Source organism: Falco biarmicus, chromosome 4 (assembly GCF_023638135.1).
Source record: "Falco biarmicus isolate bFalBia1 chromosome 4, bFalBia1.pri, whole genome shotgun sequence".
Taxonomy (NCBI): Eukaryota; Metazoa; Chordata; class Aves; order Falconiformes; family Falconidae; genus Falco; species Falco biarmicus.
The window spans coordinates 99,280,955-99,307,192 of record NC_079291.1 but is presented as its reverse complement, the minus strand read 5'-3'; the positions used below and the strand labels follow the sequence as shown (position 1 = coordinate 99,307,192).

Here is a 26,238-nt window from a genome sequence, read left to right as displayed (position 1 = left end):
GTGCGGAGGTAGTGCTGCTGGCTGCCATGCCACGCCAGAGCTCCCGGTACTGCTGCTGGAGACATGCCCCGAGCAGGCACAGATGGGCCGGTGTGGCACGGGGCGAGTCCTGGCCACGCAACCTGTCTTGCATGACTGGGCACATCCCGTGGGGATGCTGTGCTGGCCCCCGGCCAGCCTGGGCATGGGGCAGCACCGTGCCATGTGTGGGCCACTGCCGGCTTGTACCTGGCCTCCGCTCACCTTGGCTAACTCCGGGTGCGGGCAGGTCCCTCCCCTCGCCTGGCACGGCTGCTGGAGGAGGAGACAGGCGCTGGCTGCCCTCCTCCAGGAACAGCAGCTGAGCCCTGCCCGAGCCCAGCGGGCCGAGCTGGCCCACTCTGCAGCCCACCTGGGCCACCAGCCACCTGCCCGGCACCCTGGGCCCCTTGAGCACAGGTAGGAGCTGGCATGCTGGCGGGGAGCCCTGGGCACGGCACAGCCCTGGCGCAGCCCCAGCCCCAGGGGCACTGGCTGGGTGCCGGCAGCGGGGCGGAGGCGGCACCCAAGGACGGTGCTGCGCGGTGCGCGGGGAGAGGCGGGCTGGGTCCCCCCGCCTGCAGCGTGCTTCCCGGGGCTGGCACATGTCGGACTTTGCCCGGGGAGCCGTGGTAGGGCTGGGTCGCTCGGGAGGGACGTGGCCGGCCAGCAGCATCGTGCCTGTACCTGGGTGAGCTCCCGCATCCTGGCCTCCGCGTGGGGCATCCCCAGGTGGGGCGAAACCCGGTGCCTTGGCCCCCTGGTTTGCCGGAGGAGGGGGCACCCAGCCCACCGTGCAAGCGGCCGCAGGCGCGTTCCTGCCGCGCCGTGCCGGGAGCCCGGGGAACGCGGCGCCGCTGCTCCCGGCCCGCCCGGCGCCCCTTTGTTCGGCGGGGCCCGCCGTGCCGCCGGGGCCGGGGCGTGCCCGGGCTGCCGACGCCTGGCCGGGCGGGCGGCGGGGGCCTCCAGGCAGAAGGAATCGGCAGTGACATTCCCGTAGCCTGGAGACCGCCGTCCCTTTCAGCGGGCAGCCCATTTGAATAAGAATCGTGCACGGGGAAGGGGGGGGGCCCTCGCCGCCGCCATCCCATCGCCTCCCCCGCCCCGGCTCAGTGCTGTGCTCCCGGCCCGGGGGGCAGCAGGTCTCCCGCCGCCCTCGCCCCTGGCCTTGGCCCCGCCGGACGCCGCAGGACGCCAGGTACCGGGGGGCGCGGGCTCGGGGACCCCCGCGCCAGCACGTGGCCCCGCACCGCCTCTCCCGCCGCCCTGGTGCGGCTTCGAGCGGGGCCGGGGCAGCGCTGCAGCCCCCCGCCGCCCCGACCCCCTGCCCCGGGCCGGCTCCCGGGCGGGGACAGGGAAGATGTGTTGGGGCAGCGCCGGGGCCAGGCTCTGATCCAGCGCCTGGGAGCGGGCGGGTACCGGGAGGGAGCGAGCACAAAAGGCAGCTCCAGCCTAAAGTTAATAGCGGGACCCCGGCCAGCGGCGGGGACGCCCTTGCCCAGCCGGCTCCCGCACTCCTGGCTCCCCTCCCAGGCTGGCCCTGGCCCAGCCCTTGGGACCCCCCGGGGACACCAGTGACACTCCAAGGGATGGATCCACCCCAAGCAGGGCAGGATGGGGCGCAGCACAGCTCGTGTGGGTTCCGGGGGTGCGGGGCACAGCCGTGCCCCTCGGGGCTGCGCAGGGCTGAGCACGGCCGTGGGGTGGGCGCTGGGTGCCACCCCAGCGGATGTTGGGACTAAACTGTCCCACCCGACCCTGCTTCCCGGTGCTGTCCCCAGGTGCACTGCCATGCTGGAACTGGGTGGGTGCACCCTGGGGTGCATGGCCATGCCAGAGCCGGGAGAGGCCAGGCCCCGGCTGCCCTGTGCCATGCTGTATCCTGTGCCATGCCGTACCCTGTGCCCTGCTGCAGTGCCGTCTCCATGTCCCCCCAGGCAGAGCCCTCGGCTGCCCATGGACCTCCTGGTACTCGCTCTCCTGCTGGGTAAGCACTGACCTCGGCAGGGCTCCATGCACGCACGGTGGTGCACCCTGCACACCCGCGATACCAGGGGGCTGTGGTGGCCCTGGCACCCCCGCCGGGGCAGTGGAGGTGGTAGCAATGGCGATGCTCCCTGGCTGGAGGCAGTGAGGGCCTGATGACCACAAATCCCAGTGGGGAATCCGAGCTGCGCTGAGCTCTGGCGGGATTAGTGAGCGCCTGACCTGGCTCCTGACTACCCCCGGCACCGCTCGGTGCCCCGGGGCTGCCTGGTCCCCCAGGAGCACAGGCAGCCCAGCCCCCCGCTCACCCCTGCCGCCCGCCCAGCCCTGCTCCCTGCCCCCCGGTCACGAGGCCCCGGCGCTGCTGCCAGCACCTTTCCGGATCACGGAGCTTCGTGCTGCATCAGTGGGTCGGGACACGGGGATGGGGCGGGATGGGACAGCTGGGGGTGGGGTGGGTGATGGGCAGGCATCTGGGCGGTGCGTGTGGGGTGCATGGCGTGCCTGGGGGCCCTGGCACAGCCCCCAGCCCATGTCCTCACAGTCTCTGCAGCGGGGGGTGCCAGCAGCAGGGGCCTGGCAGGAGCCCGACTTGAGTCACGGCTGTGCCCGCGGCAGCTGTTACCCGGCCACTGGGAACCTCCTGGTGGGGCGAGCCCCCTGCCTGAGTGCCACCTCCACCTGTGGGCTGGATGGGCCCCAGGAGTACTGCATCGTCAGCCACCTCCAGGTGAGCCCACCTGGCACAGCTCTGGCACAGGCCTGGCACAGCTGGGCACTGCTGCAGCCTCCAGCTGCTCGTCCCTGACGGTGTCACCCCCTGGCACAGGACTCGGAGAAATGCTTCACCTGTGACTCGCGGGACCCATCCCTGCCTGAGAGCCACCGCATCGAGAATGTCATCTACCTGACTGGCCCCAACGATCAGCGGACCTGGTGGCAGTCGGAGAATGGTGAGGTCATGGCAGCAGCGGGGCTGCCCCCATGTGTGTGCCTTGGTGCTGCACGGCCATGGGACTGGGGTGGGGGTCTTCCCTGGCCTCCACCATCACCTCTCTGTCCCTCTCAGGAGTGGAGCACGTCAGCATCCGCCTGGACCTGGAGGGAGAGTTCCACTTCACCCACCTCATCATGAAGTTTAAGGTGGGTCCTGCCCCATGGGTGCCTGGGATGGGGTGGGATGGGATGGGATGGACCTGCGGGGGCTGTGGGGCTGGCCCCCGTCCCAGCTGGGTGTCCTGCAGACCTTCCGCCCTGCGGCCATGCTGGTGGAGCGCTCGGCCGACTTCGGACGCAGCTGGAAGGTCTATCGCTACTTCGCCTACAACTGCTCCAAGATCTTCCCCAGCGTCCCTGACCAGCCCTCAGGGCTGGTGGACGAGGTGCTGTGTGACCAGCGCTACTCCGAGATCGAGCCCTCCAGCCATGGGGAGGTGCGTGGGGCCGGGAGGTGCAGAGAGGAGCCGGGGGGCTGGGGGGTCTCGGATCACCAACCCTTCCTCCTCCCAGGTCATCTTCAAGGTGCTGGACCCCTCCATCCCCGTGGCAGATCCCTACAGCCCAGACATCCAGGGTGCGTAGCCAGGGGTGCTGGGGCTGCGGGGCTGGCAGGCAGCAGGGTGGGTGCTGACCGTGCTGCTCCCCCAGACCTGCTGCGTGTCACCAACCTGCGAGTGAACCTCACCAAGCTGCACACGCTGGGGGACAACCTGTTGGACACGCGGCGGGAAGTGCTGCACAAGTACTACTATGCTGTGGATGAGCTGGTGCTGCGCGGGAGCTGCTTCTGTCACGGCCACGCTGCTCACTGTGCCCCGGCACCTGGTGCCCCAGCGTCCTCTGTCCCTGGCATGGTGAGGTGCACTCAGCCACCAGTCCGGCACAGTGCCCTGTGGGACCTGGCAGCCATGCCGAAGTGGGTGCTCTCCCCCACAGGTCCACGGGCGCTGTGTCTGCGAGCACCACACGCAGGGGCTCAACTGTGAGCGCTGCCAGGACTTCTACCAGGACCTGCCCTGGCGCCCGGCCAAGGGCTCCAGCACCAACGCCTGCCGCCGTCAGTGCCCTGCGCTGGCACTGGCACCATGCTGTGCCTGGGGGCTTGGGGTCCCGTGGGCCGGGTTGGGGGAATGGGGATCCTGCATGTTGTGCTTGGGGATTTTGGGGTCCTGCATGTTGTGAGTGGAGGGTTCAGCATCCTGGGGGCCATGGCTTGGGGCTGGGGCTTGAGGGTTCCACGTGCCATGCTTTGGGGTTGGGGAGGATCAGGGTGCTACAGGCTGAGGTTTGCAGGGGTTGGGGTGCATCCTGCTGGGATGTGGGGCTGCGGTGTCTGCAGGCTGGGGCTTGAGGGGTGGGGATCGAGGAGCTGCATCCCTGGGTTTGGGGTGGGGGTGCTGCCAGGCAGGGGTTTGGGGTGCAGCATGCTGTGCCACGGTGCTGTCCCTTCAGGGTGTGACTGCAACGAGCACTCACAGCAGTGCCACTTCGACATGGCTGTCTTCCTGGCCACCGGGAACACCACTGGGGCCGTGTGCGATGGCTGCCAGCACAACACCATGGGCCGCCGCTGCCACCTCTGCAAGCCTTTCTACTACCGGCACCCCCGCTCCGACATCCGCTCCCCCACCGCCTGTGCCCGTGAGTGCTGAGCCCCATGGCTCACCCTGGCCCCATGGCTTCCAGTGCCACCCGCACTGGCCCCACAGCTCCCAGTGCTGGCAGCTGCAGCTCCCTGTGGTCTCTCTCTTGGCAGCATGCGACTGCGACCCAGCGGGCTCGCTGGACGGAGGTGCCTGCGATGGGCACACAGATGTGGCGCTGGGCATGATTGCGGGGCAGTGCCGCTGCAAGGAGAATGTGGCCGGTCCCCGCTGTGACCGCTGCCGGCATGGTGCCTATGGCCTCAGCCACGGCGACCCACAGGGCTGCCAGCGTGAGCTGAGACCCAGGGATGGGCACAGGAGGATGTGGGGTGGAGGGATGGGGGTGGAGGGATGATGGAGGGGTGGAGGTGGAGGGATGGAGACAGGGGGATATGGGATGGAGGGATGAGGATGGAGGGTTGTGGTGTGGAGGGATGGGGATGGAGGGATGATGGAGGGATGGAGATAGAGGGATATGGGATGGGGGGTGGAGATGGAGGGTCGTGGGATGGAGGGATGTGGAATGGAGGGGTGGGGTTGGAGGAATGGGGACAGAGAGATGGGGGGTGGAGGGTTGAGGGATGGAAGGAAACAGGATGGGGAGGGAGGGCCATGATACCCGTGGGCTGCAGTCCCATGTGGCAGCCCCTCACATGTGGGGGTGCGTGCGCATGGGGGGCAGCATGCAGGTGTGACCCTCGGGGCACGGTGGCGGGCAGCTCCCCCTGCGACCCCATCAGCGGGGACTGCTACTGCAAACGCTTCGTGGCTGGGCGCTCCTGCAGCCAGTGCGTGGTGAGTGCCCCAGTCTGCCCCACAGCCTGCCCCACACCATGCTCTGTGGCCCTGACTCTCCGCAGCCCCATGGCAATCCCCAGGGCTGGGCTGGCCCCACACCTGCCCCACATCCCCTTGCTCTCACTGCAGCCTGAGTTCTGGGGCCTGAGCTATGACGTGGGGGGCTGCCGGCCCTGCGCCTGTGACTTCGGGGGAGCCTACAGCAACCGGTGGGGCCCAGAACAGTGCCCGGTGGGGCACAGAGATGGTGGGGGGGAGTGGGGACAGGGCTGGGGGTCAAGCATGGGTGGAGGGAGGGATGGGGACATCGGTGGAGGGATGGGTACAGGGCTGGGGAAGGATAGAGTGTGCTGGGATGGAGGGAGGGATCTCCATCCCCAGAGGCGGAGAGATGGGAACAGGGTTGGAAAGAGGGATGGGTGAGGACACAGCCAGACAAGGACAGATGGAGGGACAGGATGGTCACCCCCAGGTGCTCCATGGAGGATGGGGCTTGTCCCTGCCGTCCCCACCTCATGGGGCGGCAGTGCGACCAGGTACAGCCTGGCTTCTTCTGCGCCCCCCTGGATTACTACACCTACGAGGCTGAGCGGGCCACTGGCCACAGCCACAACCACCCCCAGCTCCCGGTGAGTCTCCTGGGGGACTCCCTGTGCCCCCAGCCTGGGCTTCTACATGGCTGTCATCACACACCATGTTCCATGCATAGCTGTCACCTCATCCTACATTTGGCTGTCACCATGCCCTGTGCATGGCTGTCCCAAGCATGGCTGTCCCCGTGCATGGCCACCCGTCCCCTGACCCCAGCCCCACAGGGTGCCATCCGGGCGGAGGTGCCCCAGGACTGCCTGGAGTATGACACTGGGGAGCCGGGGGGGCGGAAGGGACGCCTGCGGCACCAGCGCAGCCCCCCCCGCATCCCCCAGCCCCGCACCCCTTCGCGCCGCAGCCGCCAGCAGCCCCCCAAGGTGAGCCGGGGTGGGTGCCATGGGGCATGGTGGGGCACCGCAGGCTGGGGGCGGCTGGGGGCAGTGCCGGGGGAGCCGGGGCCAAGCTGTGCCGGTGCCCTGCCCAGCCGGATGTGGAGGAGGTGGTGCGGGATGGCACCAGGCGCATGGTGACATGGACGGGCTCGGGGTTTGCCCGGGTGCGGGACGGGGCTGGCCTGACTTTCCGTGTGGACAACGTGCCCTACCCCATGGACTACGAGCTGCTGCTGCGCTACGAGCCCGAGGTGAGCGCTGCCGTGGCCTTGGCTATGGCCACAGCGTGTACAGAGTGGCATGTCCCTGATGCCACCTCGCCTGTCGCCACAGTCAGCTGAGGACTGGGAGGCCATGGTCAGCGTCAGCTCCCGGGTGCTGCCCACCAGCCCTCGCTGTGGGAACCTGCTGCCCTCTGAGCAGATGTACCGCGAGAGCCTGCCCCACAGCCAGAGGTGGGGATGGGGTGGGGTGGGATGGGATGGGGTGGGGTGGGGTGGAATAAGGGTGGCATGAGGATGGGAATGAGATGGGCATGAGGATGGGGATGGGGTGAAGAAGGGGACAATGATTGGGACAGGACAGGGACAAGGGCAGACCTGCCACTCTCCCAGAACTGAGGAATGGGGATGGAGTGGAAACAGGGACAGCCCTACCACACAGGTGAGGGATGGGGACAGGGACAACGAAGGTTGCCGAGTGCCGCTGCTGCTGTTCCCTGGCTGTCCCCATGGCCCTGCTGTGCCCATACTGTGATTCCTGCCTCTGCACAGGTACGTGCTGCTCTCCCAGCCCTTCTGCTTTGAGCCCAGCACCCCCTACGAGGTGACCATGCGGCTTCAACGAGCTGGTGTCACACAGCGTCACCCCAGCGCCTTCATCCTCATCGACTCGGTGAGGGGGGGTCCCGCTGCGCCCTGCGCCTGGGGCTTGGCAGGACTGAGGTGATGGGCAGGGACGGGGACCATGAGCTGTGGTGGGCAGTGACCCCTGTCTGGGGCTGCACTTGGGGTGGGGATGGCGATGGCGATGGGAATAGGAACAGGATGGGATGAGGATGGGGTTAGGATGGGGATGTGGCGTGAGTGAGAAAAGGGATGAGGACGTTGATGGGGAAGGGGATATCGATGGGGTTGGGGATTTGATGGAGTTGGGGTTGGCCTTAGGGATGTTGGTGGAGACAGGGATAAGGAAGCCTGTGGGGATGGCACTTTGGGTGGGAGTATCCATGGGGCTGGGAATGCTGATGAGATCGGGGATGTCAGTGATGCTGGGGCTGTTGACGAGGCTGGGGCAGTTGAGCCCCTAGCAGGGTCGGGGCTGCCCTGGGGCACTCGGGTCTGGCCTGGGAGCAGGGGCCAGGCCCCACGGCAAGGGGTGGCTGTGCCCCCCCAGCCCCACCTCCTCTCCCCTTCCCACTGCCTGGCACAGTTGGTGCTCCTGCCGCGGGTGTTGGAGTTGCCGGGCTTCCATGGGGCGGAGGCGGCGGCGGCGCGCCGGGAGGAGCTGGAGCGGTACCGGTGCCTGGAGGCATTTCGCATGGCCCCCCCACCCCCCCTGGCCCAGGCCTGCGCGCGCCTGGTCTGCAGTGTCTCGGCCCTGCTGCATGGCGGGGCGCTGCGTGAGTGGGGCCACCGTGGGCAGGGCACCCTGCTGGGCTCAGGGGACGTGACTGGGGCAGCGGGCGAGGGTGCAGTCCTGCCTGGGGCAGTGGGTCAGGATGGGGCTGTGCCTATGGCAGGGTGGGCAGGGGTACCCGGGACAGTGGGTCAGGATGGGGCCATGCCCGTGGCAGGGTGGAGAGGGGTACCCGGGACAGTGGGTCGAGATGAAGCTGTGATGGTTGCAGCGCCCGTTTCAGGAGTGCGCAGGGGTACCCGGTGCAGTGGGTCAGGATGAGGCCATGCCCATGGTGGGCTCGGGCAGGGGAGTGGTGCCGGGGTGCGGGCAGTGTGTGGGCAGGGCAGCCCTGGCCCCACGCTTGCCCTGCTGCCCACAGCCTGCCAGTGCGACCCGCAGGGCTCCCGCAGCAGTGAGTGCCAGGTGCAGGGAGGGCAGTGTGAGTGCAAGCCCCACGTCCTCGGTCGCCGCTGCAACCGCTGTGCCCCAGGCAGCTATGGCTTCGGGCCCCTGGGCTGCAGCCGTGAGTATGGGGTCTGTGCCTGCCGGGCACCCCTGTCCCTCCTGTCTGTCTGTCCATCCAGCCACCGGAGCCCTGTTCGCTGCCTGTCTGTCTGTTCGTCTGCCCATGCATGTGTCCATCTCAGCTCTGCTGTCCTGCAGCCTGTGGGTTGGGTCTCGGTTCCTGCTCTGTCCACCTGTATTCCCATCCATCCATGCGTCTGATCCCCATGTTCCTGCCTGGTGTGGGCACTGCCCTGCCTTGCATTTACCCATCTGTCCATGTGCCCTTCTGTCTGCCCACCTGCGTGTCCCTGTGAGCCTTCCTGAGCCAAAGCCCGTGGGTTGGGCACGCCCTGGGTGCTGGCCTTTATCTTTCTGTCTGTCCATCCCTGTCTCCCTGCACCCACGTCCCTGCCCTGAGCCATGCTGTCCCACAGCCTGTGCCTGCTCCCCGGAGGGTTCGGTGTCACAGCTGTGTGATGCGGTGAGCGGGCAGTGCCGGTGCCAGCCCGGCGCCGTGGGCCGGCAGTGTGACCAGTGCCAACCTGGCCACTGGGGCTTCCCCGCCTGCCGGCCCTGCCAGTGCAACGGGCATGCTGAGGAGTGTGACCCCCAGACAGGCAGCTGCCTGCGCTGCCGCGACCACACTGCTGGCCGGCACTGCGAGAGGTGAGCCTGCTCGGAGGTGAGGGGATGGGACAGCGTGGCATGGCATGGCGTGGGATGGGAAGGGATGGATACAGCTGGATGGGATAGGATAGGATAGGATGGGATATGATGGTGCGGGATATGATGGTGCGGGATATAATGGATGTGATGGATGAGATGAGATGGGATGGGATGGAAACGATAGGATGGGATATGATGGGATGGTGGGATGGTATATGATGGGATGACATTGGATGGGATAATGGGATGGGATCTGATGAGATGGATGAGATGGGATATATGGCATGGCATGGATGAGATGGGATGGTGGGATGTGATATGATGAGATGGGATGGGATGGTGGGATGGGATATGATGGGGTGACACTGGATGGGATAATGGGATGGGATATGATGAGATGGGTGAAATGAGATGGGATATCACGGCGTGGCATGGATGAGATGGGATGGTGGGATGGGGTATGATGGGTGGGATGGACCCCTGGGGCACTCACCCCTTGTCTTTGCAGGTGCCTGGATGGATACTATGGGGACCCAGTGCTGGGCTCAGGGCAGCAGTGCCGGCCCTGCCCCTGCCCTGGCTACCCTGGCACGCGGCACTACCACGGCAGTGCCTGCCATGCCGATGAGGAAGCCCACCACATTGTCTGCCTCTGTGCACCTGGATACGCTGGTGAGGGGCAGAGTGGGCGCTGCGCTGTGAGGACCCCCCAGCACCTGGGTTGCAGGACCCCAGCGCCTACAGCCCCCACCTCCCCACAGGGCCCCGCTGCGATCGCTGCTCCCCTGGCTACTTTGGGGCACCAGAGACAGAGGAGGGAGTGTGCCGGCCCTGCCAGTGCAACAATAACATTGACGCCAGCGACCCAGGGGCCTGCGACCCCCGCACGGGGCAATGCCTGCGCTGCCTGTACCACACCGCTGGGCCCCGCTGCACCCACTGCCAGCCCGGCTACTATGGCAATGCCCTGCAGCGCAGCTGCCGGCGTAAGCAGGGCAGGGTGCTGTGCCAGGGTTGGGGCTGTGTGAGGATTTGGGCGTGGGGGGGCTGTGGCGATGCAAGGGCTCGGGGTGGGGGTGAGGCTTGGGGTGGCGTTGGGGTGGGGGCAGGTTGGGCTTGAAGGGGGGTTGGGTTGGGTGCGTTTTGGGGGTGTCTGGGGGTTTGGGGCTGGGTGATGCCAGGGCCAGGTGAGGTTGGGGGGATTTGGAGGGGGTTTGGGGCTGTGCCTAGAGTCAGCGCTGGGCAGGGGACAGGCATTGGGGTTGGAGGGGGGGGAGTGCTTGGATTGGGGGGTTGGGGCTGTGTGTTGGTTTGGGGCCACCAGGGGATTTGGGGTGCTGGGGCCAGGTCCCAGGGGGCTGTTGCCTGGGCAGGGGGTACAGGCTGAGCCCCACGTGGCCACCCACCCATCCGCAGGCTGTAGCTGTGACCCACGGGGAACCCTGGCCTCACACTGCACCACCGGCACCTGCGCCTGCGACCGCAGCACGGGTGCCTGCGCCTGCCGGCCCAATGTGGTGGGCAAGAGCTGTGACCGCTGCGCACCCCACTTCTGGAGCCTGGGAGGGCCAGAGGGCTGCGAGCCCTGTGGCTGCCACCCCGTGCATGCCCTGCACTCCGCCTGCGATGTGGTGAGCCCTCCCAGCACCCTGGCATGGCTCCAGTGCCCTCCTGGTGCCTGGTGAGCTGCCCGGCTGAGCACACCACTCTTACTGCAGGTGACGGGACAGTGCCAGTGCCGGCCCGGCTTTGGGGGCCGAGTCTGCTCCCAGTGCCAGGAGCATCACTGGGGAGACCCTGAGCAGGAGTGCCGAGGTGGGGACACATCCCAGGGACCTGGAAGGCAGGGGCTCTGGGGTCATAGGGTGGGAGGGGACACTGCATGCTTGGTGGGACTGTAGGAACATGGGAGACCCTGGGGACTTGGTGGGACCCTGGGGACATTCGTGGGAGACTGAACATGGGGGCTCTGGGGAGACAGTGGGATACTGGGGAGACAGTAGAGTGGGACAGAGGGGCTCAGGAGATCCTGGGACACAGCGGGACCCTTCAGACATGGGGGACCCTGGAAGTGTAGTGAGATGCTATATGACATGTAATGGGAGACATGGTGGCACCCGAGGGATATGGGGGACCTTGGAGACACAGTGGGATGCTGGGGACATGGTAGACCCTGGGGACATGGTGAGTCTCTGGGGACACTGAGTACATGGTGGGACTGTGGGGACATAGGAGACCTTGGGGACATGGTGAGACTCTGGAAACACAGGGGGATATGGTGGGATGCTGGGGACACACGGTAGCAGTCTGGGGACATGGGGGTCCCTCGGGAGGCTGGGACATGCTACCACCTGTCTCTGCAGCGTGTGACTGTGATCCGCTGGGAGCTGAGAGCCCGCAGTGCGAGCAGGCCAGCGGGCAGTGCCAGTGCCGGCCAGGCTTCGGGGGGCTGCGCTGTGACCGCTGCCAGCGGGGCTACCAGGAGGCCTTCCCCCAGTGCTCGCCCTGTCACCCCTGCTTTGGGCGCTGGGACCCAGCTCTGGGCAGCCTGCAGGATGGGCTGCGGCGTGTTGGGGCGCAGGCACGGGCGCTGCGGGAGGGGGGGTCTGCACCCCTGCTCAGCCCCCGCCGCCTGCGGGCACTGGAGGAGGCCCTGGGGCGTGTGGAGCGGCTGCTGGGTGAGGGGGGCAACCCTGGTGGCCCCCTCCTTGACGGGCTGCCCAGGCAGCTGGATGGCACCAGGCAAGTGTACACGGTGGGCTGGGGCAGGGGTGTACCTCTCTTTTGTCACCCAAAAAGGCTTGAGAACCCTCTTCTCCCACAAAGGATGGAGCTGGATGACTTCTGGAAGCAGCTCCAAGAGCTGGAACAACATCTAGATCAGCTGGCACAGGCAGATGTGCAGCACCATGACAAGCTAGCTGGGCTGAGCCATGAGCTGAGGGGTCTCAACCGAACCACTTCCCACCTCCAAATCCTCCTTGGCACCGTAGCGGCAGCTGGATTTGGTGGTAAGAGCATCTGGCGAGGTCTGGGGGGTTTGATGGCAACCATCCTGGCCAAACCCTGACGCTGGCACCTGCAGAGTCTTACCGCAGCATCCTGGCATCGGTGGAGGGCTCAAGGCGGGCAGAGGCGGTGGCCAACAGCACAGCTGGCAAGCTGAATGGGGCACAGGTGACACGGCGAGCAGCTGAGCAGCTGCTGCGGCAGCGGGGCGATGCTTTCCGCCGTGGCACAGCTGCAGCACGAAAATCCTTGCGGGAGGTGCAGAAACGAGTGATGGGACTCAGCATTGCCAGAATCAATGGGAAGGTGAGAGCAGGACTGGTGGGAGGCAAATAGGCACATGGGGCAAGATCCCCAAGATGGAGCAGCATGGGGCTCTCCCCCCATGCAGTCATGAGCTTCCATCTATACCATTGGCATCACTGCAGATTTGTGGGGTGCCTGGGGACCGGAGCTGCGAGCAAGCGCCTTGTGGAGGAGCCCTGTGCCAGGACAGTGCGGGGACACGGCATTGCGGTGGCACAGGGTGTATGGGGGCACTGCCCGTCTCAGCTCGAGCCCTGAGCAGCGCCCATAACACCTCACAGCAGCTGGAGGTGGCATTGGGACAGCTGGGTGTTGTGGCACAGAAGGTAGTGGTGGTGGCTCCATAGCACTTTTTGGGGTCTCCTTGTGTCCCCTTTGCATGGCCCACTTTTGCCCTTTTCGCGCCCCTTTGCATGTCCCCTTGAATATCCCACTTGTGCCCTTTCCTTGCTCCCAAGTGTGTCCCCTCTGTATGTCCCTCTTGTGCCCTTTCGCAGATGTCTCTTGTGCCATTTGTGTGCCTCCTCGTGCCACTGCCGCACACGCCTTTTGAGTCCCCTTGCACACCCCTCCCATGCCTCCTTGTACCCTGCTGCACGCTGGTGTGTGTCCCCTGGTGTGCCCCTGTGCCCCTTTGCACACCCTGTTACTTTTTACAAGGGCATGTAGCAAGAGTAGGACAAGGGGAAATGGTCTTTAAACTGACAGAGGGTAGATTTAGATCAGGTATTAGGAAGAAAATCTACTGTGAGGGTGGTGAGACACGGGAACAGGTCACACAGAGCAGCTGTGGGTGCCCCGTCCCTGGCAGTGTTCAAGGCCGGGCTGGATGGGGCTGGGAGCAGCCTGGTCTGGTGGAAGGTGTCCCTGCTCACGGCAGGGAGGTTGGAACCAGGTGATCTTCAAGGTCCCTTCCAACCCAGACCGTCCTATGATTCTATGATTACACCCCCTTGCATGTCCCCATCTTGTCCCCATGCATATCCCTTGCCCACCCTCCTGTGCCCCCTCCCCGGGGACACCCTGTCCCCCTGCTCAGCCCCATGTTCCCCAGACGCAGGAGGTGCAGGAGCTGGCGCGGGGGGCACGGAGCCGGGCAGAGGAGGCGCTGGGGCGGTCGCAGGCCGCCCGCAGCCGTGCGGAGAAGGCGACAGCCCAGCTGCGGGACTTCATCCGCCGAATCAAGGCCTTCCTGGCAGGTAGCGCTGACACAGGATGGGCACCTGGGCACGGTGGGGCTCAGCGTGCCCACCCTGAGCCCACCCTGCTCCTGTGTCCCTGCAGAGGAGGGAGCGGACCCAGGCAGCATTGAGCTGGTGGCTCGGCAGGTGCTGAATATCTCCCTGCCCAGCAGCCCCAGCCGGATCCAGGAGCTGCTGCGGGAGATGCGTGAGAGCATTGGCCAGCTGGAGGGGGTGGACATGGTGCTCAACAGCACGGCACAGGGGCTAGCCGTGGCACAGGGGCTGCTGGTGCAGGGACGGGATGCCAGGCAAGTGGTGGGGGATATGTCGGGGTGACAGGGGTTGGGGGTCTGTCCCCCAGCACTGGCAGGGGCTGGAGCTGCCTGTGCTGCCACAGGGAGCGAGCGGAGGGTGTGAGGGATGAGCTGGCAGGGACACAGCGGGCGTTGGAGATGGCACGGGCACAGGTGACAGCAGCAGGGAGCGCGCTGCAGAGCACCAGGGACACCATCCGGGCAGCTGAGAGCAGAGTCAAGGAGGTGAGGGGCACTGTGGCTACTGGCACGCCAGGGCTGGGGGAGTGAGGGCAAGGCCACCAGCATGGCTGGGGAGTGGGAATTGTGCTTTGGGCATGCTGGGGATGACGGGGTTGGTGCCATGGAGAGCAAGGCTGATGCCATGGGCACACCAAGGGTAGTGAGGCTGGTGCCAGGGGGATGTGGATGGGGTGGGGTGGGTGCCATGGGTTTGCCAAGGCGGGACTGGCACCATGGGCACAGCAGTTGCGGTGCCTGCCGGCAGCCAGTGCCTGTGCTTGCCCAGACGGAGCGCAGGCTACAGGTGCTGGAGGGGAAGGAGTCACGGGCACAACGGCGGCTGCGGGAGCTGGCGCAGCGCATTGCTGCGCTGCAGGAGCAGAGCCGGAATGCCCACCGTAAGGCACAGCAAGCCAAGGACGGGGCACAGCGTGCCACAGCCACCTCAGGGACACTGAGCCAGGTGAGCTCCTGCCCTGCCCGGCTGCAATGCAGCAGCAAGGGGGTATGGGGTGCCAGGGCGGCTCAGCCTCGCCGTTGCCATGTGCTGCCAGGACCTGGTGCAGGTGACGCAGCGTTACGTGGTGCTGAAAGGCCGGGTGAGCGGACTGGCCGGGGTATCTGGTGGGGCCCTGCGGCGTGTGACGCAGCTGACGGCGGAGGCCCAGGACCTCCTGGACAAGGCCAGCAGCAGCAAGAGGAAGCTGGAAGGTGAGGAGGCAGCATGTGGTGGGGGCATTCCCCACCATCCTGACCCCGCTCAGTGCCCATCTCCCCGTGTGTGCCTCCTCTTGTCCCCCTGGGCATGTCCTGCCTGGTGCCCCAAGGGTGACGCGGGGAGGTGACATGGCAGGGGTCTGTGCCCTGAGCGTGCCCCCTGTCCCGCAGAGCTGGAGCTGCACTTCGGGGCCAACGAGCGAATGATGGCGGCGAAGGCGACGGAACTGCAGGCGTTGGAGCAGCGCGTCTGGGGGCTGCTGGAGGAGATCCGGGAGAGAGCCAACGCTTACGCCACCTGCTAGGGACAGGCGACGGGGCCGGGGACCGGTCCTGCCCCACAGCCGCCCGGCCGCCGCAGCCCGGGGGTCCCATCTCTTCCGCGGGCGCCTGTAGCGCGGCCGCGCCTTCCAATAAAGCCCTGAACCGCGGCTGCCAGTGTCCGGTGCCTGCCTGCCCGCCGCCCGTGTCCGGTGCCCGCCGGCCGCGCTCCCCCGCTCCGGCCGGGATCCGCCCCGCGCTTTCCGCACAGCCCCGAGCGCTGCGCCCGCCGCCCAGCGCGGAGGGGGGCGGGAGGGACCGGGACGGGGACGGGACCCGGCGGGGCGGGGCGGGACTGGACGGGACGGGACCGCCGGGCACCTGCCGAGCGCTCCCTTTGCGCCCCCTTTGCGCGCCCCCGCCATGCGGAGCCCCGGCGCCCTCCTGCTGCTGCCGCTGCTGGCCGGTGAGTGTGCGCCCCCCGCAGCGGGGCCCGGGGCCGGCCCGGCCCCGCCGCCCTGTTTCCGGGTGGCCGCGGAAGGGGCCCCGGGCGGCGGCGGGGGGGGTCCCGGGTGTGCCCCCACCCCGCGCCCTCAGCCGTCCGCTGCCCCGCAGGGCTTGGGGGAGCCCCGGCCCCCGACCCCCCCCAGGGCTGCGCCCGCGGCAGCTGTTACCCGGCCACCGGGGACCTGCTGGTGGGGCGAGCCCCCCGCCTGAGCGCCACCTCCACCTGCGGGCTGCGCCGGCCCCAGCCCTACTGCATCGTCAGCCACCTCCAGGTGAGCAGGACGGGGACCGAGGGCACCGGGTGGGGCTGAGTGGGACAGGATGGGGATGGGGACACGCACCACTGAGCCTCCTGCTCGCAGGAGGAGAAGAAGTGCTTCGTCTGCGACTCGAGGCGGCCCTACGACGCCCGTGCCAACACAAACAGCCACCGCATCGAGAATGTGGTCACCACTTTCGCCCCCCGCCCCAAGAAAGCCTGGTGGCAGTCGGAGAATGGTGAGCGGCAGGCGGGGGCGGCAGGGCGTCCCGGGGGGCTCTTCTTCCCTTCCTCCCACGCTGAGGAAGTGTGACTCAGCCAGCGGCCGCAGCCGCGCCCCTGGCCCGTGGCCGGGCTGGGGGGACGAGCCCCAGGGACCCACAGGTGGATGCTCCCCAAAGTCACATGTGCTGTCCCCAGGCGTGGAGCACGTCAGCATCCAGCTGGACCTGGAGGCTGAGTTCCACTTCACCCACCTCATCATGACCTTCAAGGTAGGTCCCAGCATGTGGGTACCCAGGACAGGACAGGACGGGACGGGACGGGACGGGATGGGATGGGATGGGATGGACCTGCGGGGGCTGTGGGGCTGGCCCCTGTCCCAGCTGGGTGTCCCGCAGACCTTCCGCCCTGCGGCCATGCTGGTGGAGCGCTCGGCCGACTTCGGACGCAGCTGGAAGGTCTATCGCTACTTTGCCTACGACTGTGCTGCTGCCTTCCCCCATGTCCCCCGCGGACCCCCACGCCGTATTGACGACGTTGTCTGCGAGTCCCGCTACTCTGACATTGAGCCCTCCACTGAGGGGGAGGTGAGGCCCTGGCAGTGCCCCAGGAGGGTCGGGGGACTCCCCGCTGCTCTCCCCTCACTGCCCTACTGTCCCCACAGGTGATCTACCGGGTGCTGGACCCCGCCATCCCCATCCGAGACCCCTACAGCCCTGCCATCCAGAGTGAGTTGTCTGCCCTGGGCTCCTGCCTGGCTGCTCTATTTTGAGCGCAGCTATTTTGGCTGCTCTCTCCCAGCTCTGAGCCCCACAGCAGGGTCAGGGCCAGAACCAGCCTGGGGGGGCTTGGGGCCCCCCTGCACCCTGCCCTATGTGAGCAGCTTCAGGTTGAGAGGAGGGGAATGGCTGTGCTGGAGCCAAGCCCAGTGCTGAGCAGTAGCTGTGGTGCAGGCTGGGGTCACTGGTGATGGGCAGAGGAGCCAGGCCAGACGCAGGACACAGTGGGTTAATCACCCAGGGCTAAATTTAGGCCGGGAGCAGGAGGGGAGGAATCTGCAGGGCTGGGCTGCTGGGAAGCTGCAGTCCCCGGGGAGCCATCCAGTCCTGCTGGGGCCCCCGGGCAGTGCCCATTATGCAGAGCCCCCAGCAGTGAGTGCCCCACCACCCAGAAAGGTGCTTTTGCCCGGGACGCTTGTTCTGCTCTGGTGGGGTCCCAGCCCTCATCTGCTGGGGGACCTGGAGAGCTCTGGCCCAGTGCACAGCCTGACCGTGCACAACCACATGCACGGGAGCTGAAGCGCCGCAGCTATGTACAGCCCAGCCTGGCCCTGTGCAACCAGGTGCATGTGAGCCAAACCACACACAGCTCTGTGCCAACAAGCTGTGCCATAGAAAGCCACACACAGCCCAGCCCGATGGTGTGCAGCTCTGCATGGACACCCCATGCCACCCACAGCCCCCTGTGGCCACGCACAGCCCACCCCAGTCATGCCCAGCAGAGCCGAGCCGTGCATGGACAAGCCCGGACACCCCGTGCCAATGCCGGTCTCTCTCCACCCCAGACCTCCTGCGCGTCACCAACCTGCGAGTGAACCTCACCAAGCTGCACACGCTGGGGGACAACCTGCTGGACACCCGGCGGGAGATCCGGGAGAAGTACTACTACGCACTCTATGAGCTGGTGCTCCGTGGAAATTGCTTCTGCTACGGGCACGCATCTGAGTGCGCCCCACTCAGCGGGGCCCCCGCCCCCGCCGATGGCATGGTAGGGCAAGCAGGCCCTGCGTGCCCTTCTGGAGTCAGGTAGCTGTGTTGCCTGGTTCTGCAGCCCCTCACCATGGCATCCTGGCAGGTGCACGGGCGCTGCGTCTGCAAGCACCACACGCAGGGGCTGAACTGCGAGCGATGCGAGGACTTCTACCAGGACCTGCCCTGGCGCCCGGCCAAGGGCTCCAGCACCAACGCCTGCCGCCGTGAGTAGCTGTGCCGGCACTGGCTCCTGGCTCGGAGACCCCGGTGCCGGGGCTGGCAGGCTGCGCCATGCCAGGGGTTTTGGGGTACTGCATGCTGGGGTGAGGTTGGGTGGGGACTGGCATCCTGCAGATCTGCTTTGGGGATGTTGCAGGCTGGAAGTTTGGAGAGGTTTGGGATTGGGGGCTACATACCAGGGTAGGGGGAGTCGGGGCTGGGGAGGTTTGGCACTGGGGGTGCTGCCTGGCGGGCAGGGGATTGGGGTGCAGCATGCTGTGCTGTGGTGCTGTTCCCACAGGCTGCGACTGCAACGAGCACTCGCGGCGGTGCCACTTCGACATGGCCGTTTTCCTGGCCACGGGGAACACCAGTGGGGCCGTGTGTGATGGCTGCCAGCACAACACCATGGGCCGCCGCTGCCACCTCTGCAAGCCTTTCTACTACAAGGACCCCAGCAAGGACCTGCGGGACCCTGCAGTGTGCCGAGGTCGGTGCCAGGGGGTGCGCGGCACCGGACAGGCTGTGTGGGGTGGGCTGTGGGGTCAGGGTGCTGATCCTGCCTGTGCCCCCAGCCTGTGACTGCGACCCTGAGGGCTCTCTAGAGGGTGGGCTGTGCGACGGCGCTGACGACCCGGCCCGCGGGCTGATTGCGGGGCAGTGCCGCTGCAAGGAGCACGTGGCTGGTCCCCGCTGCGACCGCTGCAAACCCGGCTTCTTCGGCCTCAGTGCTGCCAACCCGCAGGGCTGCCAGCGTAGGTACTGGGGCGGCACCCGCCAGGGTTGGGTATGTGGCTTGACCCTGCCAGACGCCACTGGCTCTCCATGCAGGGTGCCAGTGTGACCCCCGTGGTACAGTGGCTGAAGGCAGCCAGTGTGACCCTGTCAGTGGCGAGTGCTTCTGCAAGCGGCTGGTGACCGGGCGCAACTGCGACCAGTGCCTGGTGAGTGGGGCTGTGCTGGGGGCTGTGCACAGTGCTCAGGGCCATGCATGGTGCTCAGGGGCCAAGCACAGTGTTTGGGACAACGGCACCACAGCCAGGTGCTCCCTGACACCCTTGCCCTCTGCAGCCTGAGCACTGGGGGCTGAGCCATGACATCGCAGGCTGCCGACCCTGCAACTGTGATGTGGGAGGTGCCCGCGACAACCTGTGAGTCTTCATGGGGATGCAGGGGCCAAGGGGCATCCCTGCTGGCATCGGGGGTGATGGTGTCGCTGGGGTACCAGGTGCGCCGTGGAGACGGGACAGTGCCGGTGCCGCAGCCATGTGGTGGGACGACAGTGCAACCAGGTGGAGCCTGGTTTCTACCACATCAACCTGGACCATTACACTTACGAGTCTGAGGATGCTCAGCTGCATCAGGTAAGGGACAAAGGTGTCCCTGGGGGGGACATCAAGCAGAGCAGGGCAGTGGGCGACTCTTTGCATGGTCCCTAACCCAGCACGCACCACTCTGCCCTGCTGCCGGCTAAGGCAATTTTTGTGGTCCCATCTCACACCAGGGCTCGGTGGTGGAGCGTGAGCCCCCCACGGACCATCCAGCTTCATGGACGGGGACAGGCTTTGCCCGCATGCTGGAAGGCGGCTGGGTGGAGTTTCATGTGAACAACGTGCCTTTCTCCACTGAGTATGATGTGATCATCCGGTATGAGCCCCAGGTGAGCATTAGATGGTGAAGCTGGCGGTGGGATGTATCGCCAGACTGGGGGATGGTAGCGGGGAGTGCAGGACAGCATTTTTGGTACAGCCTGTTCTCTGCTGGTAGCACCCAGAGCCCTGGCAGGAGGTGAGGCTGAGGGTGCTGCGCCCCCGCCCGGTCTCCGCTAGCAGCCCTTGTGGAAACACCATCCCAGCTGATGACCAGCTCTCCACCAGCCTCCCCTCTGGTGCCAGGTGAGTGCCTTGCCAGGACTGGGCTGTGCTGGGGCTCATGGGAGGCACCCACCTGCCCATGCTCTGCTTTGCTCCTGCCCAGGTATGTGGTACTTCCCCAGCCTGTCTGCCTGGAGCGGGGTGTCTCCTACACCCTCCGCCTGGAGCTGGGCTGTGCCAATGCTCAGCAGGATCCCACCACCAGTGTGCTCATTGATTCGGTGAGAGGTGGTGGGGCAGCGCCATGGGGGATTGCAACCCTTTGGTGGAGCAGGATGCAGGCACAGGGGACACAGGGAGAGATGGGCATGACATCCCACTGGCTTTTTTTCCCCCAGCTGGTGCTCATGCCCCGTTACTCCTCACTGGAAATGTTCATCGCGGGTGACCCCAGCTCCATGGAGCGCCAGGAGACCTTCAAGCGGTACCGCTGCGCCCAGCCCTTCTACACCGCAGGGCCCTCGCCTGTGGCCGAGCCCTGCTCCAGCCTCCTGCACAGCCTCTCAGCCATCCTGCATGATGGGGCACTGCGTGAGTATGGCCCCACATCCTGTCCTGCACCCCATGGCAGCTGGTGCTCACCCTGCTCTCTGCCCGCAGCCTGCCTCTGCGACCCCCAGGGCTCACTCAGCGCCGAGTGCCAGCCACAGGGCGGGCAGTGCCAATGCAAACCCAATGTCATGGGACGGCGCTGCCACCGCTGCTTCCCAGGAACCTTTGGCTTCGGGCCCGGTGGGTGCCGAGGTGAGTGCTGTGAGGCTGTGCCGGCCCAGCCCGGAGAGGAGCCCAGGCACCCCAGGGCTGGGGACACCAGGGAGGGATGCTCTCTGCGACCTGGGGGCAGACAGTGTGGGTGCCATGCCTTCCAGCGTGCCAGTGCAGCAGTGAGGGGTCAGTGAGCACTGTCTGCGACAGCACCACGGGGCAGTGCTCCTGCCGTGAAGGTGCCCACGGCCCACGCTGCGACCGCTGCCAGCCCGGCCACTGGGGCTTCCCCACCTGCCGGCCCTGCCAGTGCAACGGGCACGCCGAGGACTGCGACCCCTGGACAGGCAGCTGCCTGCGCTGCCGCGACCACACAGACGGCGAGAGGTGCCAGAGGTAAATGTGTGTGCCCGGAGAAGGCAGGGTGCTGCCAGCCGCCCTGGCCCCAGCTGACTGCCTCCCGCAGGTGCGCAGCTGGGCACTTTGGGAACCCAGCGCTGGGCTCTGGGCAGCACTGCCGGCCCTGCCCCTGCCCTGAGGGGCCTGGCAGCCCCCGCCAGTTCGCCACCTCCTGCTACCAGGACAGCCGCTCCCGGCAGGTTGTCTGCCACTGCAGCCCTGGCTACACAGGTGGGTGCCCACCTCAGCACGGTCAGTGCCCTCAGGGGTTCCCCATCCCCGGGCACTGCCCAGCACTCTGTGCCTGCAGGTCCCCGCTGTGATGAGTGTGCCCCTGGGTACTACGGGGACCCACTGCAGCCTGGTGGGCGCTGCCTGCCCTGCCAGTGCCACGATAACATCGACATGACGGACCCGGAAGCATGCGACCGGCACACAGGACGCTGCCTGCGCTGCCTCTACAATACAGCGGGGCCCCACTGCGCCGAGTGCCAGCCTGGCTACTATGGGGATGCTACACGGCACAGCTGCAGGCGTGAGTACCCATGGCCATGCCAAGACAGACTAGGCTCCAGAGCCCAGCATGGCCCTGGGGACCAAGCTGCCCATGGCTGCCCTTGCTTGTGCACAGTGCTGTGGGGTCCTCTGGGCTGTCTCCTCTGCCCAGTCCTGGTACTGCAGCCCCATCCTTGTCTCCATGCCCAGCTTGTCCCATCCCATCTACATGCTCATCTCATGCCCATTACTGTCCCCATTGCCATCCGCCATCGCAGTCCCCACTGCCACTCTGACTCTGTCCCCATCCCATCCTTATCCCATCTGTATCCTGACCCTGTCCCATCTCCATCCTATCGCCATCAGCTCTTCCCTTCCCACGTCCAAATGATCCCCACCCCTGTCCAATCTGTCTCCCTCCTGCCTCCACCCTTAACCACTGCCATCCTATCCCTGCCTGTGTCTCCGTACCATCTGCACCCCCATCCCCTCTCCATTCCAGTCTCATCCCCATCCTGTCCCTTTCCTCATCCTGTCCCCATCCCCTCTCAATCTCCCTGTCCCTGTCCCCATCCCTGTCCCCGCTCAGTGCCCATCTGGTTCCAGGTTGCTCCTGCAACGCGTTGGGCACTGATGCCAGCACCTGTGGGCCCCAGCAGTGCCAGTGTGATAGGCGCAGTGGGCAGTGCTATTGCCTGCCCCATGTGGAGGGCCAGAGCTGTGATCGCTGCAGCCCCAACTTCTGGAACCTGGGCAGTGGGCAGGGCTGCCAGCCCTGCGCCTGTCACCCCCAGCACGCCCTGACACCTGCCTGCAACCAGGTGAGATGGAACAGGGACAGGGGATGGTGGATGGGATGGGGCTGGGGGCATGCTGCAGCAGCGCCGGCCTCGCCCGTGCTGTGGCTTTCAGTTCACAGGGCAGTGCTCGTGCCGGCCGGGCTTTGGGGGCCGGACCTGCGCCAACTGCCAGGAGCACCACTGGGGTGACCCACAGCACCAGTGCCGAGGTGAGAGCCACACTGCTGGTGGGGGGGACCATGGCAGGCCCCACAGTGCTTTGACACTGCTTTTCCCACAGCCTGTGACTGCGATCCCCATGGCATCATCACTGCCCAGTGCCACCGTGGCAGTGGCCACTGTGAATGCCGACCTGGCATCTCTGGAGTCCGCTGTGACCAGTGTGCCCGGGGCTTTGCCGGTGCCTTTCCTGCCTGCCAGCCCTGTCACCCTTGCTTTGGGGACTGGGACCGGGTGGTGCAGGACCTGGCTGCCCGCACCCGGGCACTGGCACAGCGGGCCAGCCTCCTGCAGCACACTGGGGCTGCCAGTGCCTTCGGGGGCACCTTCCAACGGCTGGAGGAGAGTCTGGCCACTGTACGTGATGTGGTGGCCACCCGCAATGCCACCGCTGCTGCTGCCGCCCACCTGACACATGCCACGGAGGGGCTGCGGTGAGCACCCGACGCAGGGCATGGCTCCCGGGGTGTCCCCGGGGGTGGGTTGTCACCCCCTTCCCTTGCAGGCGGCAGATCGAAGAGGCGACGGAGAGGTTGACGCGGCTGGAGGGGGAGCTGACAGCCACCCAGGATGCCAACTTCAATGCCAGTCACATGCTGAGCGCGGTGGATCGGGGTGCTCGTGCCCTCAACCACAGCCTGCAGGACCTGGAGCAGCGGCTGCATGCCCTCAAAACCTCCAATTTCCTCGGTGAGCCATGCCACCGAGTCGGGCCGGGGTGGTGGGGCCATGGCCGGGGATTTGACAGGGCCCCTGCCACCCCCAGGCGCCTATGACAGCATCCGCCAGTCCCACTGGGAGTCGCGGGAGGCCGAGCGCTGGGCAGACGCCTCCAGCCGTGCTGTGCCCAGCCCTGTTAGCATGTCAGCAGCCACCCGGCGCCGTGCCGAGCAGCTCCTGGCCAGCCACCGGGATGACTTCAATCGCCAAAATGCAGCCAGTCGGCGGGCGCTGATGGACTTGGCAGCGAGGGCACAGGCACTGAGCCTGCACACACTCAATGAGAAGGTGGGACATGCGGAGGGAACCAGGGGGACAGTGCCCAGAGCCGGCCCGAGCCTGTGCTGCCTTGCAGGTCTGTGGTGCGACGGGCGACGTACCCTGTGCCGAGAGCCCCTGCGGGGGAGCCGGGTGTCGGGACGAGGATGGGGGACGGCGCTGTGGGGGTCTGAGCTGCGGCGGGGCCGCATCCACAGCTGACAGTGCTCTGGACCGGGCACGCCATGCCCAGGAGGAGCTGCGGCGGGCTGCCGGTGACATGGCCCAGCTCTCCCACAAGGTGCGTGGCACACGGGCGCTGGTGGGAGCAGGTGGCACAGCCGTGCCCCCCAGCCCTTGGGGTTGGTGCTGAGGGTCTCTGTCCCTGCTCAGGTAGCTGAGGCCAAGGGGAAGGCAGATGAGGCCCGGCTGCGGGCACAAGCGGCTCTGGACAAGGCGAACGAAACCAGGGCCCTTGTGGAGAGCTCCAACAAGGAGCTGCGGGAGCTCATCAGCCACATCAAGGCCTTCCTGAGCCGTGAGTGCTGGCGTGCTGGGGGGCTGGCCGCCCCTGCCCAGCCCTGTGTGGCTCTGCACCTGCACCACACTGCACTGACACTGCACCGCACCGCACCACACTGCATGGTCCCCGCACTGCATGTGGGCTGTACCACCCCGGCATGGCATGGCACTGCACCACATCACACAGCTCCTGCCCCATGCTGTGTTGCATGGTCCCTGCCCTGCCCCAAACATCCTGTGCCTCCCAGTCACCCCCTTTCCCCCTTGCCCTGCCCCACACTCCCTCCCCATGGTTCTGCCCTCTGCTGCCCCTCGGTCCGCCTGTCCCCTCTGCCCCAGGGTGCTGCAGGGGACACACTGACAGCTCCCACCCGCAGAGGAGGGGGCTGACCCCGAGAGCATCGAGGTGGTAGCCAGCCGGGTGCTGGAGCTGTCACTCCCCGCGGCGCCGTCCCAAATCCACCGCCTGGCTGAGGAGATCAAGACACGGGTGCGCAGCCTGGCCAGCGTGGACACCATCCTGGAGCAGACAGCTGGTGACGTGCACCAGGCTGGGCAGCTGCTGCAGGATGCCCAGCGGGCCAGGTGAGCCTGGGGATGTGGTAGCACAGCCCCCCCGGGGACCCCTGGCTCCAGCTGGTGCTGAGGCAATGCCTCCCTGGCCGCAGGTCACGGGCAGAGGGTGTGCGGGGCACAGCTGAGGCAGTGCGGCAGGCGTTGGAGGAGGCACGGCAAGCCCAGGGTATGGCCGAGCAGGCACTGCACCATGCTGCTGGTGACATCCAGCACAGTGAGAGAGCTCTTGGCATGGTAAGGGCTCGGTCCCCATGCCCTCAGCCCCATGGGGGTGGGCAGGGCCCTGTCCCCACCATGGGGGCACCCTGACCGTGGCTGCCCCCCCCCCCCCCCATACTGCTTCTCCCCAGATGCAGGTGCAGACGGCGAGCGCGGAGCAGCGGCTGGCAGGTGCCATGGGACAGATCGGGATCCTGGATGGGCAGACGGATGCCCTGAAGGTGAAACGTGCCAACAACAGCCTAGCAGCCACACGTGCCCAGGAGGTGGCTGGCACCGCGCGGGACCGAGCCGGAGAGGCTAAGCAGGTGGGTGAGCAGGGGTTCTGGGGGGCCATGGGGGTCTCCCAGGGGTCCCACTGACTGGCCCCGCTGCCCAGCAGGTGCTGGAGGGGCCGTTGCGGGACCGGTACCGGACAGCACAGGAGCTGGTGCAGCACCGGGCACAGGGTGCACAGCAGGCAGGCAGCCGGGCACAGCAGCTGCGGGATGAGGCTGCCGGGCTGCTGCAGGATGCCCAGGGCAAGCTGCAGAGGCTGCGAGGTGAGGCCAGGGCAGGGGGTCCAGGGGGTCAGGGTGGCAGGTGTCCAGGCTGACCCATGTTCTCCCTGTCCCCGCAGCGCTGGAGGAGGCATATGAGCGGAATGAGCGGGTGCTGGATGCCAAGGCGGCCCAGCTGGGCGGGCTGGAGGCCAGGATGAGGGAGGTGCTGGCCACCATCAACCAGCAGGTCCAGATCTACAACACCTGCCAGTGACCCCCCCCCCCGCCCCGAGGGGTCCGGACCACCCCCACCCCGAGCCCCCAGCCTCTCCCACCCAGCCTCCACCTGCCCCTGGAGCCGTGGGCAGGAGGGGGGCTGTGGGGCACCCCCCTGCGTGAATAAAGTTACAGAGCAAGACTGCTGCACCTCTCCCCCATGCCATGGGCCCCCACGGCCACCCGGGTGGCCCCACAGTGGCCTCCCAGAGCCCCAGGGGTGGGAGCTGCCTGCTGCCCGCCCCTGCCAGCCCCTCCTGGATGTAGGGCACTGCAGGGCTGGGAGTCACCGGTGGGGCTGGGGGACAGTCGGTGGGGCCAATGGCCGGCGGTGGGACGCGGGAGGGGACGCACAGCGTGACCAGTAAGGCGGCCAGGGGACGCGGGGCCCGGCCGCTGCAGGCCGGCGCCAGGCGGCCCCGCCCGGCCCATTGCCATGGGGACGCGCCTGCAGCCGCGGGCTGGATCGCGCCCTTGCCCGCCCTTGGGGGCGGAGCGC

The 26,238-nt window shown here is 67.0% G+C and overlaps 2 protein-coding genes across 2 annotated transcripts; both read left to right on the top strand.

Annotated features, from left to right (window-relative positions):
* Positions 1–15,406, top strand: LOC130147348 (laminin subunit beta-2-like). Its single transcript, XM_056334337.1, is given in 36 exon segments — positions 1–348; positions 350–438; positions 1,956–2,005; positions 2,549–2,734; positions 2,834–2,957; positions 3,074–3,147; positions 3,249–3,437; positions 3,514–3,577; positions 3,652–3,857; positions 3,940–4,060; positions 4,456–4,644; positions 4,760–4,939; positions 5,332–5,444; positions 5,577–5,656; positions 5,920–6,076; positions 6,263–6,415; positions 6,523–6,681; positions 6,764–6,885; positions 7,204–7,324; positions 7,862–8,051; positions 8,430–8,573; positions 8,992–9,223; positions 9,732–9,895; positions 9,985–10,209; positions 10,640–10,854; positions 10,942–11,038; positions 11,587–11,965; positions 12,050–12,234; positions 12,309–12,538; positions 12,661–12,864; positions 13,593–13,737; positions 13,823–14,030; positions 14,120–14,261; positions 14,545–14,721; positions 14,813–14,969; positions 15,147–15,406. Coding segments are annotated over 36 exon segments (5,871 nt in total). The 5' UTR covers positions 1–82; the 3' UTR covers positions 15,281–15,406.
* Positions 15,407–15,554: 148 nt separating this feature from the next.
* On the top strand, positions 15,555–25,881 carry LAMB2 (laminin subunit beta 2). Its single transcript, XM_056334338.1, has 33 exons — positions 15,555–15,702; positions 15,852–16,015; positions 16,106–16,241; positions 16,423–16,496; positions 16,623–16,811; positions 16,889–16,952; positions 17,789–17,991; positions 18,079–18,199; positions 18,496–18,684; positions 18,770–18,949; positions 19,026–19,138; positions 19,266–19,345; positions 19,423–19,558; positions 19,699–19,854; positions 19,962–20,089; positions 20,172–20,289; positions 20,407–20,599; positions 20,669–20,812; positions 20,938–21,169; positions 21,240–21,403; positions 21,483–21,707; positions 22,274–22,488; positions 22,580–22,676; positions 22,748–23,120; positions 23,192–23,376; positions 23,453–23,694; positions 23,762–23,965; positions 24,058–24,202; positions 24,564–24,771; positions 24,855–24,996; positions 25,113–25,289; positions 25,364–25,523; positions 25,601–25,881. The coding sequence occupies exons 1-33, from the start codon at positions 15,660–15,662 to the stop codon at positions 25,735–25,737; spliced, it is 5,337 nt and encodes a 1,778-aa protein (XP_056190313.1). The 5' UTR covers positions 15,555–15,659; the 3' UTR covers positions 25,738–25,881.
* Positions 25,882–26,238: the final 357 nt, after the last annotated feature.